This window comes from Manacus vitellinus, unplaced genomic scaffold (assembly GCF_001715985.3).
Source record: "Manacus vitellinus isolate BGI_N305 unplaced genomic scaffold, ASM171598v3 scaffold_19_pilon, whole genome shotgun sequence".
NCBI classification, from domain to species: Eukaryota; Metazoa; Chordata; class Aves; order Passeriformes; family Pipridae; genus Manacus; species Manacus vitellinus.
Genome location: NW_021939395.1, coordinates 2,470,781 through 2,487,779, shown reverse-complemented (window position 1 = coordinate 2,487,779; position 16,999 = coordinate 2,470,781). Strand labels below are relative to the sequence as shown.

Sequence of the window (16,999 nt, the reverse complement as noted above, 5' to 3'; positions counted from 1 at the left end):
ATATTTTGCATAGTATATGTTATACTATATTATATAGACAATATGCTATAATAATTATTTATAGTGATTTATATAAATTTTAGATTACGCTCCCATTTGTTCCATGGCAGTTGGTATCTATTAGCACGTTTCACAATTACAGTCTTTAAAGTTTAAATAGCTTTAATTAAAAAGAAGCTGTCTTCCTGTTTTTAAGCAAATTGCTTAGTGTGTTTTCCAAGTTGTTGATGTTTGGTGGTTGGCAGAAAATGAAGTCAATAATTTGGTAAGGGGAGTGCAGCTTGCCTCAGCATTTGTGTGAGGATTGCAGGCTGGTGGTAATGCTTCCGTTCTGCCTCTTGACAGAGCTTTGTGAGAGCTGCTGCACTGTGTTAAATATTCATGGCAACCATATTAGAGTGCATTTCATACACAAGCAGCTGAGTACTCATCAGTGCATGCTTTCAGCTTTCAGCCTTACTGTAACACACTTCTCTCCCAGATCACAGACCATGTGTAAGATAAAAACAAGCTTTCTATCCTTTCTGCCTTCTGATATCCAACTTGAACTGAAAGAAACGCAATATCCTAAGCCTGTGCCTTCAAATGGTTCAGTGTTCCAAATTTTGAGGATTGATTGCTACTTACATGGAACATATATGGTTGCTAGAACTTATATATTAAAATTTATAACATTTCTGTTTTAAACAGTTAAAATAGTTCAGCCTATTTGTGATGTTCAGTGTTTTTTCCAGTCCATATTTGATTCTGGGTGTTCACAGGTGTTTCAGGCCAGTGGAGATGCAGGTCTACTTCCCACTGACCTAATGTTCTGCATTTCATTTTTTGCAGCCACGGCCTGTGCTTGTCTTCCAGCAGTGATGAGGAATTTGAGCCATGTAAGTCATAGCACATGTCAGTTTGTTTTCTGGAGTATGAGAAGGACACATTTCTAGTTATAGTGGAGTGTTTTTACACGTTATTTTCTTCCACTGCTTGTGCTGCAAAGTACATTCTGTCCTTGCAGTGCAGTCTTGGTGGCTGTATGCCACAGGGAGTGTTTTTAATTTGCCTCAGTTTTGGGTGGTTTTTGCCTTGCATTACATTTCTGTCGTTGCCTCAGTTTTATCTGTTCCCTGTCACTCACTCGCTTTCTTCTTAGTCTACAAAGCATCTTTGAATAAACCTTTTCTCTGAGTAGTTACTGTTCTAAACTACTCACAATTCCCTCTTACCTGACACAGCTTTTATTGCATTAGTCTTAACCAGTCAGAGGGATGTTTTTGAGTTGTCACAGTGGCTCAAGGTCTTGGTAAGATAGAATTGAATACTAAATTGTACATGGTGGCTTCTGTGGTGCATAACCAACCAATCTTTTTGTTCAGCCTTTGCAAACAAATGGTAACAGCCACTGTAACTATCACTGTGTGCTGGAGTAGTTAAGTGCCCACTGGTTGGGTTTTTTCCTGTTGCAAGAGTTCTGTTTAGCTCATTTGTTAGCTGGACTAATCATGGCTCTGCCACATCTCAGTTTCAAACTGGTAAGTAATTTATAGGTTTGTAAATCTTGCAATATGTTCTTCCTTATATATTTAACAGAGATGGTAGAATTGCTAAGGCAGTAAGTTGTACCTGTTTATTTTACCCTTTGCATATCACTCTTGTGCTGGTCCAGCTGCATTTGAAGCAGGTTTCTCATTGCTTTGGAGTTCCTGCTGTGCTCCAGCTCAGTGCCATGTGAATGATCTTAAGATTGTCAGGCCTTACTACCAGCTGAAGCAAAATGTGCTGTATATAGATCCTGCACTACTTCTAGACTTCTAAGTCTGATAAATATTTCCATACTGCCCATTCATTAGGTCATTTTTCACTTTTCTGTAATTTTTATATTTGACAGTCTCCTCCTTCCCCTGGCTCCTTTCAGGGAGGCTGCTGAGTGATGTGCCACCTCTGTCATGGAAGGGGGCTGAGAGAACTACTTGGGGCTGGGAGCAGAATATTTGCAAAGCCATTCTACTGCCATCCTGTCACTGTAGTGCCAGTTGTAGGAAAGACTGAAGTGAAAATATGGGCCAAGAGAAAAGTTTGTGGTTTTTAAAGACTTTAATTTTTACTAGTTGCAAACTTAAAAATGCCTAAGAAAAGAAACAGAACCTTGTTCCTAATTAATCTCCTCTTGGTTTAGTTTTAGCCAGAATGAAAACTCCCAAAAGTGTTCCTAAAAAGGCAGATGCAAGGTGGGTGCTGTAATTAATTACTTTTCTGTGTTCATAAAATAGTTTTCTGTATCGTATTTACTAATCAGAATACAAGAAAAACAATCAAAAGTTCTAGTGATTCGTGGGCAGATACCTGTATAGGAGTGAGTGTAGAGAGAACTGTTATGTGTCCAGTCTGTATGTTCAGGACAGAGATAAAAATGGGATGTTTGGAGGTGTAAATGCTCCTTTGCCATTCCTGTTTATGGATGTAGTTGGTAACATTTGTTGTGAACAATAATAATGTTATATTTGGAGGCTTTTTTTGGGTTGCTTTTTTAGTAGGGCAGATTTAGTCTTGCATTTTCCTCCTTTATCCTACCTTTTTTCACAATTGCCTTTTTTTTTTTTTTTTTTTTACAGTTTGAAAGACTTCATTGATGACTCAGATGATTTCTTCTTGGACTTTAAAGCGAGAAAGAGCACAAAAAAGAATGGCAAGTAATTGTGCAACAGCAAATATGAAGTGGGAATTTTAATGAGTGGAAAGGTAGCATAAATCTCTGAGAGAGCTGACCCCTGATCAGGAGGGGCAGGATCTCTTTCAGCTGGTGTGAATGTGAACCCTGAAAAGTGTGTGCCAGCTGCAGACTGGGAAAAGCTGTAGAAAGCCAATGGAATGGTGTCTGGAGGGGAAATGGGTGAAGCAAAATGGACCAGAAGCATCACTAAAAAAAACGTCACCTGTAGATCTGATGTGATCCCTTGATCTTGACAGGACAAATCTGGGATGTCAGAAGCATTGTTTGTTGGCAGGCTATGTTATTTAAATACATCTTTCAGTGACTTTTCATGTAGTAAAATGGTAAATGAGCAGGGCAGAGTAAAGCAAATGCAGAGATACCTCTCTATTTGTATTTTCCTATCTTTCAAGGGATTTTTTTTTGTGTTAAGACAAATGCAGGTCTCCTAAATGCAACTGCCAAAACCTTAAGCTCTTTCTTTCGGATTGCAGCACCAAAGGATCTTCAGACCCCCAGGAAGTTGATGAGTTCTGGAAAGAAAAGCACTTGCTGCCAAGAATTGCATTATGGAGAGAGTTCAAGTGACACTGAGGATTCTGTCTTTGTAGAAAGTCCTTGGCTTGACCACCAAAAAGGGGGAGTAAAAGACTGGAAAGAGAGTCAGAGGTGCACAAAACTTTCACCTCCACAAAATCTGAAAGAGTCAGTTTCCAAAGGCAGTCCAGATTTGCCTGTTAGAAGGAAAGAAAGAAGCTGTGAGAAGAGCACAGAAAATAAATTGCCCACTGTGGCAGTAGAGTCAGACAGCTCAGATGACAGCTTTGAATCATTAATGGAACGGGTAAAGAAGCGAAGTCTGCCCCAAAAACCAGTCTTAGGCACAAATAAAACCATCTATCAGCCCAGTTCAGCAGGTAAGCAGTTGTTCAGGGCTAACTTGCAGTGGCAGTGCTGATTGCCTGACTCTTCCCATTTGTGTGGCACAGACTTCTGGGAGGCAGCCCAGCACCTTGCAGCTGGATTTGGTGCAATCAGAAATTACTCCTCTGAGTGTTCTGAAAAGTCACCCTGTGGTGTCAAGGTTTAAGGTTTTCACTATTGTTTGTTCTTGTAGGCATTTTTAGTTTTAAATATTATTTTTAAAAATTATAATTAATTTTAAAAAATTATTATGTAACTGGTGGTATTGAATTATTCTGATTTTTTTAATGTATGATACTTAATGTGAAGGACTTTAGGACTTTAGGACTGAAATTTTCAGCAGTTCAGAATGCTGTTCGTTTAGTATTTGGATTTATACTTGACTCATCTTTTTTTTTAAAAATACAGTTTATAATGAGAATTTCCTAAATCAGGACCTCCTCCTCTCCTTTGACAAGCTGAAATGAGCCTCAACTGAAAGACTGAAAAGGGGGAAAAGGACTGTTGCTGAGATGAGAGCAGATGAAAACAAATGTTTTTCTAGAGAAGTAAACACAGGGTGCCTTTCTTTCTAACAATGCCTGGCCAGAGCAAGGAGACCTCTGGAAGAGGATCATGTACAGCACAGAAATATGCCCTGGGAAAGAGCAAATTTTTTTTAATTGGAATATATCAATTATGTTCTATAACATTATAACTCAGGAATTATGCTCTATAACACATAACTTAGGGATGCCTGAGTGAGGTCACAAATACTTTTCCTTCCACTTCGTCCTTGCTGAATGTTTGAAAGTTTGGAGCCTACCACTCCTTCACTGAATGGTAATATTTGTAGTATGTAACAGCAAATTACCTTTCCATCAGTTGTAAAAGCCTTTGCCTTCAAGTGTGCACAGCAGGAGTTTATTCTGAGGTGGAATATTTGGCTTTTTCAGTGTTGTCAGTGGGTTGCTGGTGTCTGTGCTCCTGATTCTTGGACAATGTGTAATCCTGTGACTCTTTCTGTTGAACTAGAAAACATCAAGCCACCCTGCAAAGATGCACAGCCTTTGAAAGGGGAGGGAGTCAAGATACCAAGGCCAAACTCCACTTCAGTTGCAGAAATATCTTCCAAGACAAGGACTCCTGCAAGAATTCCTGGGAATGAATTGGTCAGTTGCTCACAATCAGCAAAGACAGATAGAAGGTGAGTGTTTCTCCATTTTTACTGTGTTCTAGGGCATTTATAGATGGACATCCTTTGCCTAGGATGATGTAGTGACTCCTCTGGTATATAGAAACTTCTGCTACTAATCCAGCAATTATGAATGATTAAGTAGCTGGAAATCAAAGTTTTCAGTCTCCAGTGTGACAGGGAGAATATAGCTGATCTCTGCTTAGAGGAATTGATGGCAAATATATCTGACAAATGTCAAATCTTCTTTGTAAATGTTTTCTTGCTATTCCTTGTCTTGGTACAGCACACCTCTAATGTGTTGGCCCCACAGATTGTATATATCCAGCTGCTTGCCTCTGAAAATATATCCAAACTGATTCTATTAACAAGATTGTCTTGATTTTTTTTTTAACCTCTCTAACTTGCAGAATTCATGTTTCTTTTTCTGTATGTGGATGCAGCTTAAGCTTTTCAGAAGAATGCATTTCTCATTTCTAACAACTGCCTTTAGTCTGCCTTCTAGCCATGTGCTGTTTCCTTTGGTCATTTTATAACTGTGTTTACCAACACAAAACCTTCTTTACAAAAGCTTTATGACTTTTCTTGCAGGCTCAGGGTATGCTCAGTGCCTGATTGTTTCTTGCAAGATCTTTCAAATCCCACTTCCCACTACGTGAAGTATTTCAAGAAGAATAAAGAGGAGCTGGCACAGAAGCTCTACAGACTGTTTAACAGCACCATCTTTGATCAGAAGGTTGGTTTAAAAACGAGAATTACTATTCTAAAATGCTGGTTAATATGTTGCTCCTCACTTCTTGATGTGATTGCTCTTTATCCTCTTCAGTGCCAAACATTATAGTAATGTCTTATGTCTGATTTAGCTCAGGCCATTTCTCTGGAAGGGGTTTGCCACCACAGTGATGCAGCAGTTTTCAGCGTGGCTTTGCTTTCCCAGCTGTAGTGGATGGAGCACCATCCTTGAGTCAGCAGTCTGGGTGGTATCCAAGAGTCCCTGATGGGAGAAGCTGCTGTATGAGGGCCCTTGGATCAGTTCCATCAGATCCTTCTGTTTCCATGGCCATGTCTGCCTTTCTGGAACAGATTAAAAAGGTGCTTATCCTTTGAATAACAGTTTTGCATGAGCATAAAGCTTCAAGCTGTGTTTCAAATTTAAGGTTAAATTTCAGAGAACTGCTGTCTTGGCCTTCACGTCTGTTGGGATATTGGGGACCCTCTGCTGGGGTGAAAAATACCCTTGAAAGGAAGGATGCTGTCCTCAGTAATTCCAATAGAATTTCCTTCAGGAAGGAAAACGTTTCCCTGCAGATGAGAAGATACTGTTGAGCTGACCAAGGGCAGGCTGAGGTCATGATTTCACATAAAGCTGAGCTGAACAGGCTTATTATTGCTGAAAGCAAAATATCTGACAGCCCTGCGCCTGTGCCTGTGCTGTTGAAGCCTTTACTTAAGCTCATTAATTTAGATGACAGAAAACTGTTAGTAAAAGAACTGAACTAACTAAGATAGATATGATGAGGGCTTGCAAAATCAGGGGCAGCACAGAAGATAAACAAGGGGGGATTATTCACCCTCTCATGGTGTTAAGGTGCATCAAATTAATTGCAAGTTGCAGGTTCAGCACAACCAAAGCAGAGGGTACTTAACCTGTAAATTATTAAGTTGTAGAACTTCTGATCATAGACTACTGTAGATGCTAAAAATACTTATGTATTCTTAAACATACAGACTCTTTCTCCCCAAAACACCAGAAAACCACTCTAATGGATATTTAATAGAAAAGAACCACCTGTGGCTTAGTGGTTAGCAATTGGAAAGAGGTACTTTTTTTTGAAGAGGAAATTGTGGTTTATGCCTGTCCTGTCCTTGTATTTCTTCTTAAGCAGCTTGTTTTAGCCACTGTTGTAGGTAGAACAGAGGAACTAAGGGACTTCTGGTCTCATCCTGCATTGTGGAACTCCCAGTGTTGGTTACAGAGACACTAATTGTGAGAATAAGCAGCCATGGGGGGTGAGTTTGCATGTTAAGTGACAACAGTGTTAGGAGCACTGAGACATCCTGTGCCAGCTTTGCAGCAAATACAAGGGGAAGCCAGAGGCCAGAAGATAAGAGAGGTAGAGAGGGCAGATTACATGTCCTGTTTTGTTTTTCAGTTACCAGAGACAATGGAGATAATCTGGAATAAGAAGATGAGAAAAACAGCAGGATATTGTGTGACAGGGCAGACAGGTCCTCAACAAAAGCGTTACGCTCGCATAGAACTTTCTGAGAAAGTCTGTGACTCTGTAGGTGGGTAAAAGAACAATTATGTTGATTCTCCTTTAAGAAAGCAAGTTCTAGAGATAAAAACACTAACCTGAGGCCTAAGAAACCTGGAACTGGACCCTACTTTGAAATTTCATATTACCTTGAATAAATAAATCCATTAATTGATGGATTTATCCACATTCCACAGCCCTTCTAAGAGGCTGGGCAAACGTACAAAACATGAGAACAGAGATGTATTCACACTAACTGCAGTATTTTGTTTATATTTCTTATTGATTTGAAGACCCATAGGCATCATGTTACTCTAATTCTGTATGTGCTGTAATGGCAGTCTAAAATCAGACTTCTTCCATCACAGCCAGCCACCTTGTTGGTAGTACTTAAAGCTGGAGTAAAGACAGGTCAGGGCCAAATTAACTTTTACTAAGTGGTACTGTAACTGTTTTTTCTCCCTCATCCCTTCCTAGTTTGGGGAAATGAATCATAAAATGGTTTTAATTGAAAGGGATCGATAAAGGTGTTAAACAGGACTGGCCCCAGCACTGAGCCCTGGGGAACACCACTGGTGACCTGCCCCAGGGGGATGTAACTCCATTCTCCACCACTCTCTGGGCCTGGCCATCCAGCCTGTTTTTTACCCAGTGAAGAAGGAATACACCTGTCCAAGCCATGGGCTGCCAGTTTCTCCAGGAAAATGCTGTAGGAAACAGTGACAAAGGCTTAACCAACCAATGAAAAAAAACCCGAAACACATCAGGTGTGCAGGGAAGTGCAGGGTGCTGAATTGGAGCTAATCACAAAACTGGAAGTGCACTAAGGGAAACCTTGCTTTGGAGCATTTTACCAAGACAGTGGTAGCTCTAACCTCCAAAATAACCCTTGCATCTTAGTAAGTCTGTACTTGCCCACACCTGACTGACCTTAATCTTGTGTTTGCTCTCCCTGCAGATCGCCTTCGGGACACGCTGATCCACGAGGTTTGCCACGCGGCCACCTGGCTCATCAACGGTGTTCGTGACGGACACGGGCGGTTCTGGAGGTTCTATGCCAACAAATCAGCTGTAATTCATCCAGAGCTGCCAGTAGTAACACGGTGCCACAGCTACGAGATCAACTGCAAATTCACCTACGAGTGTGCTCAGTGCAAAGCTAAGTGAGTAACGTTTTGATGTGCATGTGACCGTGTATTCACTTTAACTTGCCGGTCTCCTGGGTCTAGAAATCATGGGTCTCTTAAACTGTGAAGCAGTTGGGATACTCTGAGTTACTTCATGTTTCCAGAGCCCACAGAACCTCACTGTGTGATTCCCACGTTTGTTTCCAGGTAGTTTCAGTTCTAGTTCAGAGGTCAGGACAGGCAGAAGTGTCTTGTGAGTACCACTGGTGATGATGGAGGGTCTTTGGGATGTATGCCCCTCAGCTTTGAAGGAACAAGTCCCCATAAAAACTGGGCACAGAATGTGTGACAACAATTAGATCCTACAACAAAGTATCAGAGGAAGCTTTCTAGGGTTTGTATCTTGATGATTTTGAATTAAGACTAAAAAAAAGCAGCTGACAAGAGTGTTATTTATTATTATTATTATCGTACCACTCCATTCCCCAAAATTTAGGGGCTAAATGCATGCTTAGAAAGCATATGTGGCATTTTTTTTTACCTCTCAGGATCATGTGACTCCCAGAAGGAAACAACATTTCACATATGGAATTTTCTTGAGGTGTTTGTTAGGACTGTACAATGCATAAGTTGCTTAGATGCAACAGAGCATGGAGAAGGATTTTTGGTGATGGCTCTGAGGAGAAACTCCAAGGGACAGTTGATGTGTGGGTTGTGGAGGTGTTTGCAGATGTTGTAGCACTTCATACTCGTGGGCTGAGAGTAAAAGAGACAGAGGGAGGGACCAAGCTCAAAAGGCAGTGGAGTAAGTTCTAGGATAGAGATGTGCAATACAGATTTGATTGTTCTGCTGTGTGAAGGGGGTACTGTTTGCTCTTCTCAAATACTGGCTTAGTAACCTGACTTGAGTGTCCAGGCAGAAGAGAAAGGAGCCCTTTCCCACAAGTCCTGACTCTTCCCTTCCAGGATCGGCCGGCACTCCAAGTCCCTGGACACGGAGCGGTTCGTGTGCGCGTTCTGCGGGGGGCGGCTGGCCCTCAGCCAGCCCCCGGGCAAGGGGGGCACTCCTGCCAGGACACAGCTCACACCCTTTGCCAAGTATGTGAAGGAAAACTACGGACTGGCCAAGAGAGAGCAGCAGGGGCTGAGCCATGCAGAGGTCATGAGGAAACTCGGTGCTGATTTCGCTTTGAAAACCAGGCTTGATGATTCCTTTTAATATCTCAATAGATTTCCTTACTTGATGCCACTTAAATTTTGTATATAGAGTAGTAGATGAGTCTAACGTGAGTCTAAGAATTGTTTCAGAGGATTCCAGATAATTGTAATATTTTAGTGCTAAGTACTTCTAATAAAGACCTTAAGGCCTTTTCTAAAATGGGCAAGAGTGAGCAAAAATGATGACAGCTAGTCCAGGGTGATGCACAAGTCAGGCATCCTTAGACTTCAGAGGAACACCACCTGTGCCTGGGAAGATGCAGTTCCAGTTTCCCCCTTTGGGACTGGATGTTTGGCTGGAATTTTCTGAGCAGCACTTGCCCATAGTGCTCCACAGCATGTCTTCAGTGACTCCAGTGAGCAATGGATTTACTCTTCCATCTGGGTACCTGATATGCTGTAGGCTCTGTGTATATGCTGAGAAACTGCTGGGTGTGCATCTGTCTGGGATTGCCAGGTGAAAGAAAGTCTAGGCCCACCAGCCCTCTGATTCTATCTGAATGACTTCCAGGCAGGAAAAGGGGCAGACCAGAGTTGGGCTTCAACATGGGTTCAGATATTCTCCCATGTGGGAGAATATCTCTTGAGTGAGTGAGCCTTGGCTGGTTTTGTTAAAATTAAGTGGGTTTTGTTAAATTCATTGAAATTAGTGGTTAAAATAATGTTAAAATTAATGGTGGCTTAAATCTGTTAGAAGAAGTGAGTTTTTACAAGGCCTTCTGGCCTTGAGTGAGACTGAAGCTCTTTGATTGAAAATGTGAATGCAATGTACCTCAGTCATTGAGATTTCATAGAAACTAAAATAGATGCAAGAGGTCAGGGTAGGGAAGGCAAATTCAAACACTTTCCACCACAGAAGGGGGGGAGGTCTAATCAGATGATTTAAGTCTTTCACATAAAATATGACTGAATGTGTGTCTTCTGTATGCAAATTGCTCAGGGAATGTAATAATATTGAATAATCAATAAATGCTAATGTTGTACCAACTGTGACAATGAACTGCAGGCTTCGTTTCAAATTAATCATGGCTGTATAGTTATACAGAACTCCAGCTTTACTGGCTGGAGAGCCAGGCTGTGGATCAGCACAGCCCTTCACTTCCTTTTGTCATTGGGATTATGATTCCAACCATCCCCATTCCAGCTGTGCTTTGGGAGATTGCACTGGAGGCCCTGGGCTGCTCTCAGGAGCTCTTATCAAGCCTAGGGACACTGAGGCACCACCCTCTCTACCCAGCAAAGATAAGGGTAAGGAGCACTTGAACTAGAAACCAGTAACCAAAACAACTGCACAAACCCACTGACTGTTCAAAAACTAAGGAAAATAACTATTCACTGCACTTTTAAGGAAAAAAACAGTAGTGAGTGTTATACTTAAAAGTTCTACTCTTTGGGGATTGCCAACAGAAATGCAGAAAGCTTGAAAAGTCAAGTCTGACAAAAGCAATGGGGTTACAGGGCTTCCAGATCTGATACCCTTTACACTGCTCATCAATGCTGGCCCTCTCTGACAGGGAGTGCCTCTCTCCCAGCTCTTACTTTCATTCTCCCACAGCAACAGTCCAGACAATGAGCTGTCAGGAATTGAACAATGTTCCCTGCAGTAATGCAGGCAGCTCATTTTCATCTGTCTGTGTAAGAATTTAGGTTAGAACCAAGGAGCTGAAACAGGAATTTTAACTGTACTTTGCCCGTTTGCTCACATGAGACAAACTTCACAAAACAGAACACAGAAGGATGTACATGATACTCTGGGGGATACTCTGAAATGCAACAGCAAGAACATTTAAAGGATTAGTTCAACAACAGCTATTTTGTTCCAGTCTTAAGAGATTTTTAACAATTAAGTTCAGCATATAAGAACGACAGGCTTGTGTATCTACCAGTTCTCTTCCCAGCATCTTAAACTTCTTCCCTCTGGGGAGGAACCACAGTCCTGTCACTGAAGCAGCAGAAACAGCTGATTTCACAGAGAACCTCAGTGCTGGGCTCACAACAGCATCACATGAAGAGAGCAGAGATGGACCAAAAACTGCAGGCACTGGCACTTCGTAGCATTCATTTCATTTCTACTCCAAACAGCTCTAGCTTTGGAATTCTTTATTTGGTTTGACATATGCTGAACAGATCCTGTGTCAAAGTTCTTCCAGGTCTCTTTCTTCCCAAGCTTCCCTCCCACCTCTTACCTGCCTGGGTGGATGGCCAGCAGTCCAGAACATTACTAGATATAAGATCATGGTCAACTGAAGCTACTAAAAGAAGGCAGAAGTTGGCAGCATCAGATATGACTGCAGAGACACACTTTTCCCCTCTAACCCTCCTGTTCCAGGGTCCTGGAATACATGTAAAGCAGTAAGACTTCTATCAAAATATAGAGAAGGGAGAAACAACATGTTCCCTACTGTGTGCCCTCCAGAACAGGAGTCTCTTCAGGTGCTGCCCAGCCCCACCACTGCAGCACCTGCAGACACAGCCCTGCTTTGCTCCAAGCTGGGGCAGACAAAGTCCTTATCCTGGAGACGTGCTCTGTGCTGCAGGAGAAGAGGCACAGCCTTCACTGTAAGGCAATGCAGGGCCACCCTTCAGCCTGGAGGAGGTGGTGTAGATTTTTTTACATGTCTCTTTTCTGAAGGGTCTGCATTTCCTCCTCACTCTAAAGCAGCGAGTTCCTCCAGGAGCTGCTCTTTCTCCTGCTGCAGCTCCTGCACCCGCTGTTTGTTCTGCTCCAGTCTGTCCTCCAGCCACTGCAGGAGGGGCCCACTGATGGCAGACATCTGGCTGCAGAGGTTCTTTGTGAACACTGCAAAGAGCAACCACACATCATGCCAGGGCAGCACACAACACACTCAGTGTGCTACAAACCACCCCAAAGCCAACAGTGTCACAGACAGCCAAGGAAACCTTCCACCACGCTGGCCCTGCCAACCACACATCCCCTCAGGAATGTCAGAACCAGCAGCTTGATAAACAGGGAAATGCTATTTCAGTCTGACCCGGGGGAGGGATGACAGACCTGCAGCAGAAATCTGGAAACCTGCACACAAGTCGTCACTGCTGCTAATTAATCTCTAAATTTAGAGGAATCAAAGAATGCCTCATCTCTTAAACGCGTGAGAATGGATAATGGGATAATTATCTTGCAACAGAAGTGGGATTGAGATTCACCCTGTGACACTGGCAAAAGCAAAGGTGTCACATCCACACAGCTCATATGAAGTGCCAGGAGATGCAGGCGTGTGTACAGCTCAGCCACACGACACTGTAACTCTCAACAAATCCCAAATCCCCCTTGCTGTTCCAACAGAAAAAATAACCTAAAGAAACCAAACTCAGAAAACCCGAACAATCCTGAAGTCTGTTGTAATTTTAACCAATTCTACAAAGGCTGAAGGACACAACAGCATTCATGGACCCCAGGATTAGGTTATTTTACAGCCTTTGATGTTTTCCTATAAAGTATTTACTTTCAGTTCTGTTCCTTAACTAGATTTTACATAACAAGATAACTATCTCGGGGAATTCTCTGGGTTATACAGCCTTTGTGATTCAGAGTGTGGCAAGGGAAAAAAAAGCTATTATTTGTACTTTTCTAGCTATTTACAGTGGCCTTTTATGGCAAAGGGAGGAGTGTTATACATGTGTAGTCTAAGGCCCCCCAAATTTAGAGCCAAACCAAGCCCTGCTCAAGACTCCACTGTTTTGACTCTGGGAGCAGCACCCTGGATTGTCACATGCAAAAAGGGAATCCTTACCTGAGCCATTATGGATCTTGGTTACAGAGTCCAGATGGGTGAGGCTACGACAAGGAACAGAAAGCAGGTCAGGGACAAGCCAGGGAACTGCACATTAAATCCAGGCTGCAGAACCACTGCCTGCCAGTCACTGCCCACACCACAGGTGCCTCCAAGTCTCCTCACCTGCTGCACATTCACAAGGACAACTGACCCGTGATCACAAAATCCCACATTCTGCTGGTAACCTCAGCCTCAGTTATTCAACCAGTTCTACAGAGGCACATGAGCTGCTAATCCTTCTCATCTTCTACAGCTTTGCAAAGGTTATGGTGCAGCAACAGTAGAACACGTCAGCAAAGACAGTCCTGGAGAGGTGCAGAGCCCCACTGCTGTTACCTGTGAATTCTCCTGTAGGCATCTTGCTCTTCTTGGCAAAGGATCTTGGGCAGCTCCACAGCTGATTCCAGACACACTTTCCCAATGGTTTCATGGGGGACAACATGAATAGGAATTTCAATCCTTTCGTACCTGAAAGAGATTCAGATACAATTAACTTCAAAGTAGCAGAGAAAAAACACGACTTTTACAACCTACCACAGTCTGTCCAACACATGGCAGAACTGCACATCCACTTTTGGGAACACATGCCTAAGTTGGCAGCCAAAGGGAAGCATTTTATACACTTGTCTTATTTTAATTATAAGATGCTAAAGCAACTGGGTGGTCAGTACTGACAACATGTTGCACAGTGTGTGTGGTCAGTGAGGAGCCTGAAGGCTCAGCCTCTAGAGCTGGAAGTAAAAAAGTGGGGCTTCTACACAACAGGTTACAGCACAAACCCCACCCTGCCTACAGCAACCTACCCCAAATCCTGAGATAATAAATTATCTAGGGTAAGTTAAACTTTACATTCTCTTCCATCAGCCTGCACAAGAAGTCAGGAGACCTCATGCAGGCATCTCTGAACAGTATTTGCTTCTCATGACAGGCCCTGAAGCCACTTATTTGAGACAACCCAGAAAGGAGGGACAAGGTGAAATACAACCTGATACTGAGAGCCAAAATGAAATACAACCAGACACTGGACAGAAAATTCTTCTGCTGTACTCACTCTGAGCTCTTCTGGGCCTGAATAGACTGGAAACAGGTATAGAGAATCCTGCCTGTCTGAGAGAGACAGCAGAAAGTCAGATTTCAAGTGCAAAACCCCATCTAAACCACACATTCCTTTAGGAAGCAGAATATGCTTTCAAACAGAATTCCAACAGGTTGAAAAGGCACAGACCTTTTGCTGTGACTGGACTGCTGGAGCTGCTTAAAGCAGACACTGACAAACCCTCTAATGATAAAAAAATCTGAAGTAACAGCTGCCCACTGGTCCATCTCAGTGTAGACACAGTGCAGCAGCTGCTGCAGCCCCCCTGGGCAGGCTGGGGGCAGCACAGAGGATTAAACACTTGTTCATTTGTCACTGTCACAATCCAAACACCACCATTCCAGCTGGGCTTTTCACGTGCCCCCAGTAGAGCTCTTTCCTTCTTGCAGGTGCACTCAGGGACTTCAGCTTTGCCCTGACGCTCCTCACGAGCACTTGGAGGGTTTGATGCCATTTTTAAGTTTCCTACCTTGGTGTTCTTGTCCTCGATGAAGCAGGAGAAGATCAGCCCTACAAAGCCTTGGTCCATCATCTGATACATGGCCTGTGTACGGACATCTGCAGGCACAGGAATGAGAGAATGAGAACTGCACTGGTCACCTGGAGCAGTGGGAAAAGGTTTGCCAACTTTTGAAGGGTGATCTGGAATTTGGTAACAAGTGTCACAAGCTTTAAGTCCTTATTCTGAGTGACTAAATTAAAAAAAAAAAATGATCCAATTTAAAATGTAATTAAGTAGCAAATCTTAAACACACCAGGTGAGTTCACAAAACCAGAACTGATCTCAGGATCAGCCTGGTGCCACAGGTCTCCATAAAGTCCAGCACATACAACATAGTCGTGCACTTCCTTCATAGAACTTTTCAGTGTTGCATTAACACGCCCAGACGTCAAAAATCACCACAGGAGGCCCAGAATTCCCACAGTTTTTTTTGCTGTTCCCCACACCCTGGGTCTGTTTTTTCTATCTGGAAGAACAGTAGCACCAGCAGTAGCTGCTCTGAGTCATGTTTGAGTCCCTGGGGCACACACAGTTATGGGGCTGCACTGACAGAGGCCCCTGGAGCCCACCCAGACAGTCTGGTCCTACCAGGGGATGTCTGAGACACAGAGTCCTGAACTGCTGGAATGTGCAGCTCTGGAACTTGTGAATCCCACAATCAACCAGCTGGGAGTTCCACCCAGACCCCAGCTCAGGGCTCACCCAGACCCAGGCTCAGGGCTCCTCTTACCCACGTGTGAGGGCCAGACAGTGATGTGGGGGTGGGAGTGGTACCAGCCCACCACCCTCATGGGACGTCCTGTCATCTCAGCCAACCTGTGTGGGAGTCAAGGAGCTTTCGGAACCAGCAGAGCAAAGGGAAGGAGTTTTTTCTACCAGGAAAAACAGCAGAGTTTTTTAAAATAGGTTCTCATCATCCAACAGAATTACAGGTCCCTTTGGAGGGGTGACAAGACACGTGGCAAGGAGCTGATGGAGCCTCTTCCCCAGCACCCTCAGGAGTCACTGCTGAAGAAGCAAATTGGATTTTGCTTGCACATGGCAGTAAAGAATATTTCAGCAGCTGAGCAAGCCAGAATTCCCAAGTGTGTGCAGAGAAGAGGCTCCCCAGTGCCCCACCAGGAGACCTGCTGACCTTTCATCTCCCACTATGCCTCCCTGCTGGAGTGCCACCCTCCCCAACAAACACACTGCAGAGTTACTTGTCACCAAACACACAGAAACGACACAAATTTCATAACACAGCTCCACTGCACGTGCTGGAACCGACTCCAGGGAAAGGCAAGTGCCAGCACAGCCCTCCCAGCCCAGCAGCTGCAGGAGGAGCAGCTGAGAGCTTCAAGCCAAGCAGAGCAAGTGTGAACCGCAGCCCATCAGCAGAGGTGTGAGGGGAAGCACTAAAGGATATCTCTGCTTCGGTGGAGGCAGCTGAGAGCTGCTCCGGGGAGATCTCCACGCGGTCCTTCCTCTTGTCGGAGCGGCGCAGGATGATCACGGAGTGGATGTGGACGATCCTGCTGGTGTCCACCTGCCCACAGAGGGAGAGCAGTCACTGCCCTGGCAGGGAGACACCCACCCGCGGGGCAGGGCCGGTTCTTACAGGGGCACACGGAGAGGGGAAGCTCTCCTGGCTCTGACTGTCACACTGAGAGCCGAGAAATAAACTCTCCAACCAGTTCGTTGGGTTAGAAAGCCGACATTCCTTTACTCAGCGCTCTGGGAGCGCGGGGATAACTCCACGGAAATGCACACCCAGCAACTAAACAGAGCAGGGTATAGCCACGAAACTAATGCATTTTCATCACGCTAATACATATTCATCACATTTCTGATGCATATTCATCACGCCTCCCGAATACATGCATACGTGCCGACTATTTCACTGGAGTAATTTGAATATGACTTGGGGTCTTTTGAGGTCATACGGGAACATCCCGTTCCCCAAATTTCCCTTTTATGGTTCTGGATCTTCTAACGAATCTTCTCCCCTTGAGAGTATCTCACACATGCGGTCAGGTCACGATGCACTTCTTTTACCGTTCTTTGTTCTCAAAACTAAGACATCTGCTAGCAGCTATTAATTACTGATACGGGTAAATAAGGCAACAGTAACAGATGTAGGGGGTTAACGCAAAGGTGCGTTAATCCCTGGTATTTGTCCTAAGCACTACACAGTAACCACGGCAAACACTACGGTGCTAAAGAGCC

The 16,999-nt window shown here is 43.8% G+C and overlaps 2 protein-coding genes and 1 long non-coding RNA gene across 3 annotated transcripts in view; 1 reads left to right on the top strand and 2 right to left on the bottom strand.

Annotated features, from left to right (window-relative positions):
- Positions 1–835: 835 nt before the first annotated feature.
- On the top strand, positions 836–9,971 carry GCNA (germ cell nuclear acidic peptidase). The gene is made up of 9 exons (XM_018070851.2): positions 836–878; positions 2,165–2,216; positions 2,601–2,674; positions 3,193–3,615; positions 4,637–4,808; positions 5,388–5,532; positions 6,950–7,085; positions 8,013–8,217; positions 9,148–9,971. Exons 2-9 carry the CDS (start codon positions 2,176–2,178, stop codon positions 9,398–9,400), a joined length of 1,449 nt encoding a protein of 482 aa, XP_017926340.2. The 5' UTR covers positions 836–878; positions 2,165–2,175; the 3' UTR covers positions 9,401–9,971.
- On the bottom strand, positions 2,571–6,060 carry LOC115307394. Its single transcript, XR_003915722.1, has 2 exons — positions 4,476–6,060; positions 2,571–3,432 (listed from the first exon to the last, which is right to left on the bottom strand). It is a non-coding gene; the product is annotated as an uncharacterized LOC115307394 (long non-coding RNA).
- A 1,178-nt stretch (positions 9,972–11,149) lies between the features above and the next one.
- The window catches only part of BRCC3 (BRCA1/BRCA2-containing complex subunit 3), a 6,927-nt gene continuing 1,077 nt past the window's right edge, over positions 11,150–16,999 (bottom strand). Inside the window, exons 2-8 of the mRNA XM_029959077.1 lie at positions 16,200–16,319; positions 15,522–15,609; positions 14,759–14,847; positions 14,245–14,300; positions 13,530–13,661; positions 13,152–13,195; positions 11,150–12,199 (exon numbers count right to left, since the gene is read on the bottom strand). Of these exons, the coding sequence (XP_029814937.1) occupies positions 12,048–12,199; positions 13,152–13,195; positions 13,530–13,661; positions 14,245–14,300; positions 14,759–14,847; positions 15,522–15,609; positions 16,200–16,319 (681 nt within the window). The 3' untranslated portion in view covers positions 11,150–12,047. The remainder of the gene's footprint in view (positions 12,200–13,151; positions 13,196–13,529; positions 13,662–14,244; positions 14,301–14,758; positions 14,848–15,521; positions 15,610–16,199; positions 16,320–16,999) is intronic.

Coding starts and splice junctions, on each gene's coding strand:
- GCNA (XM_018070851.2), top strand. CDS start 2,176: ATGAAAACTCCCAAAAGTGTTCCTAAAAAGGCAGATGCAAG. Junction 2,217..2,600: donor CCTAAAAAGGCAGATGCAAG/GTGGGTGCTGTA, acceptor TTTTTTTTACAG/TTTGAAAGACTTCATTGATG. Junction 5,533..6,949: donor GCACCATCTTTGATCAGAAG/GTTGGTTTAAAA, acceptor TTTGTTTTTCAG/TTACCAGAGACAATGGAGAT.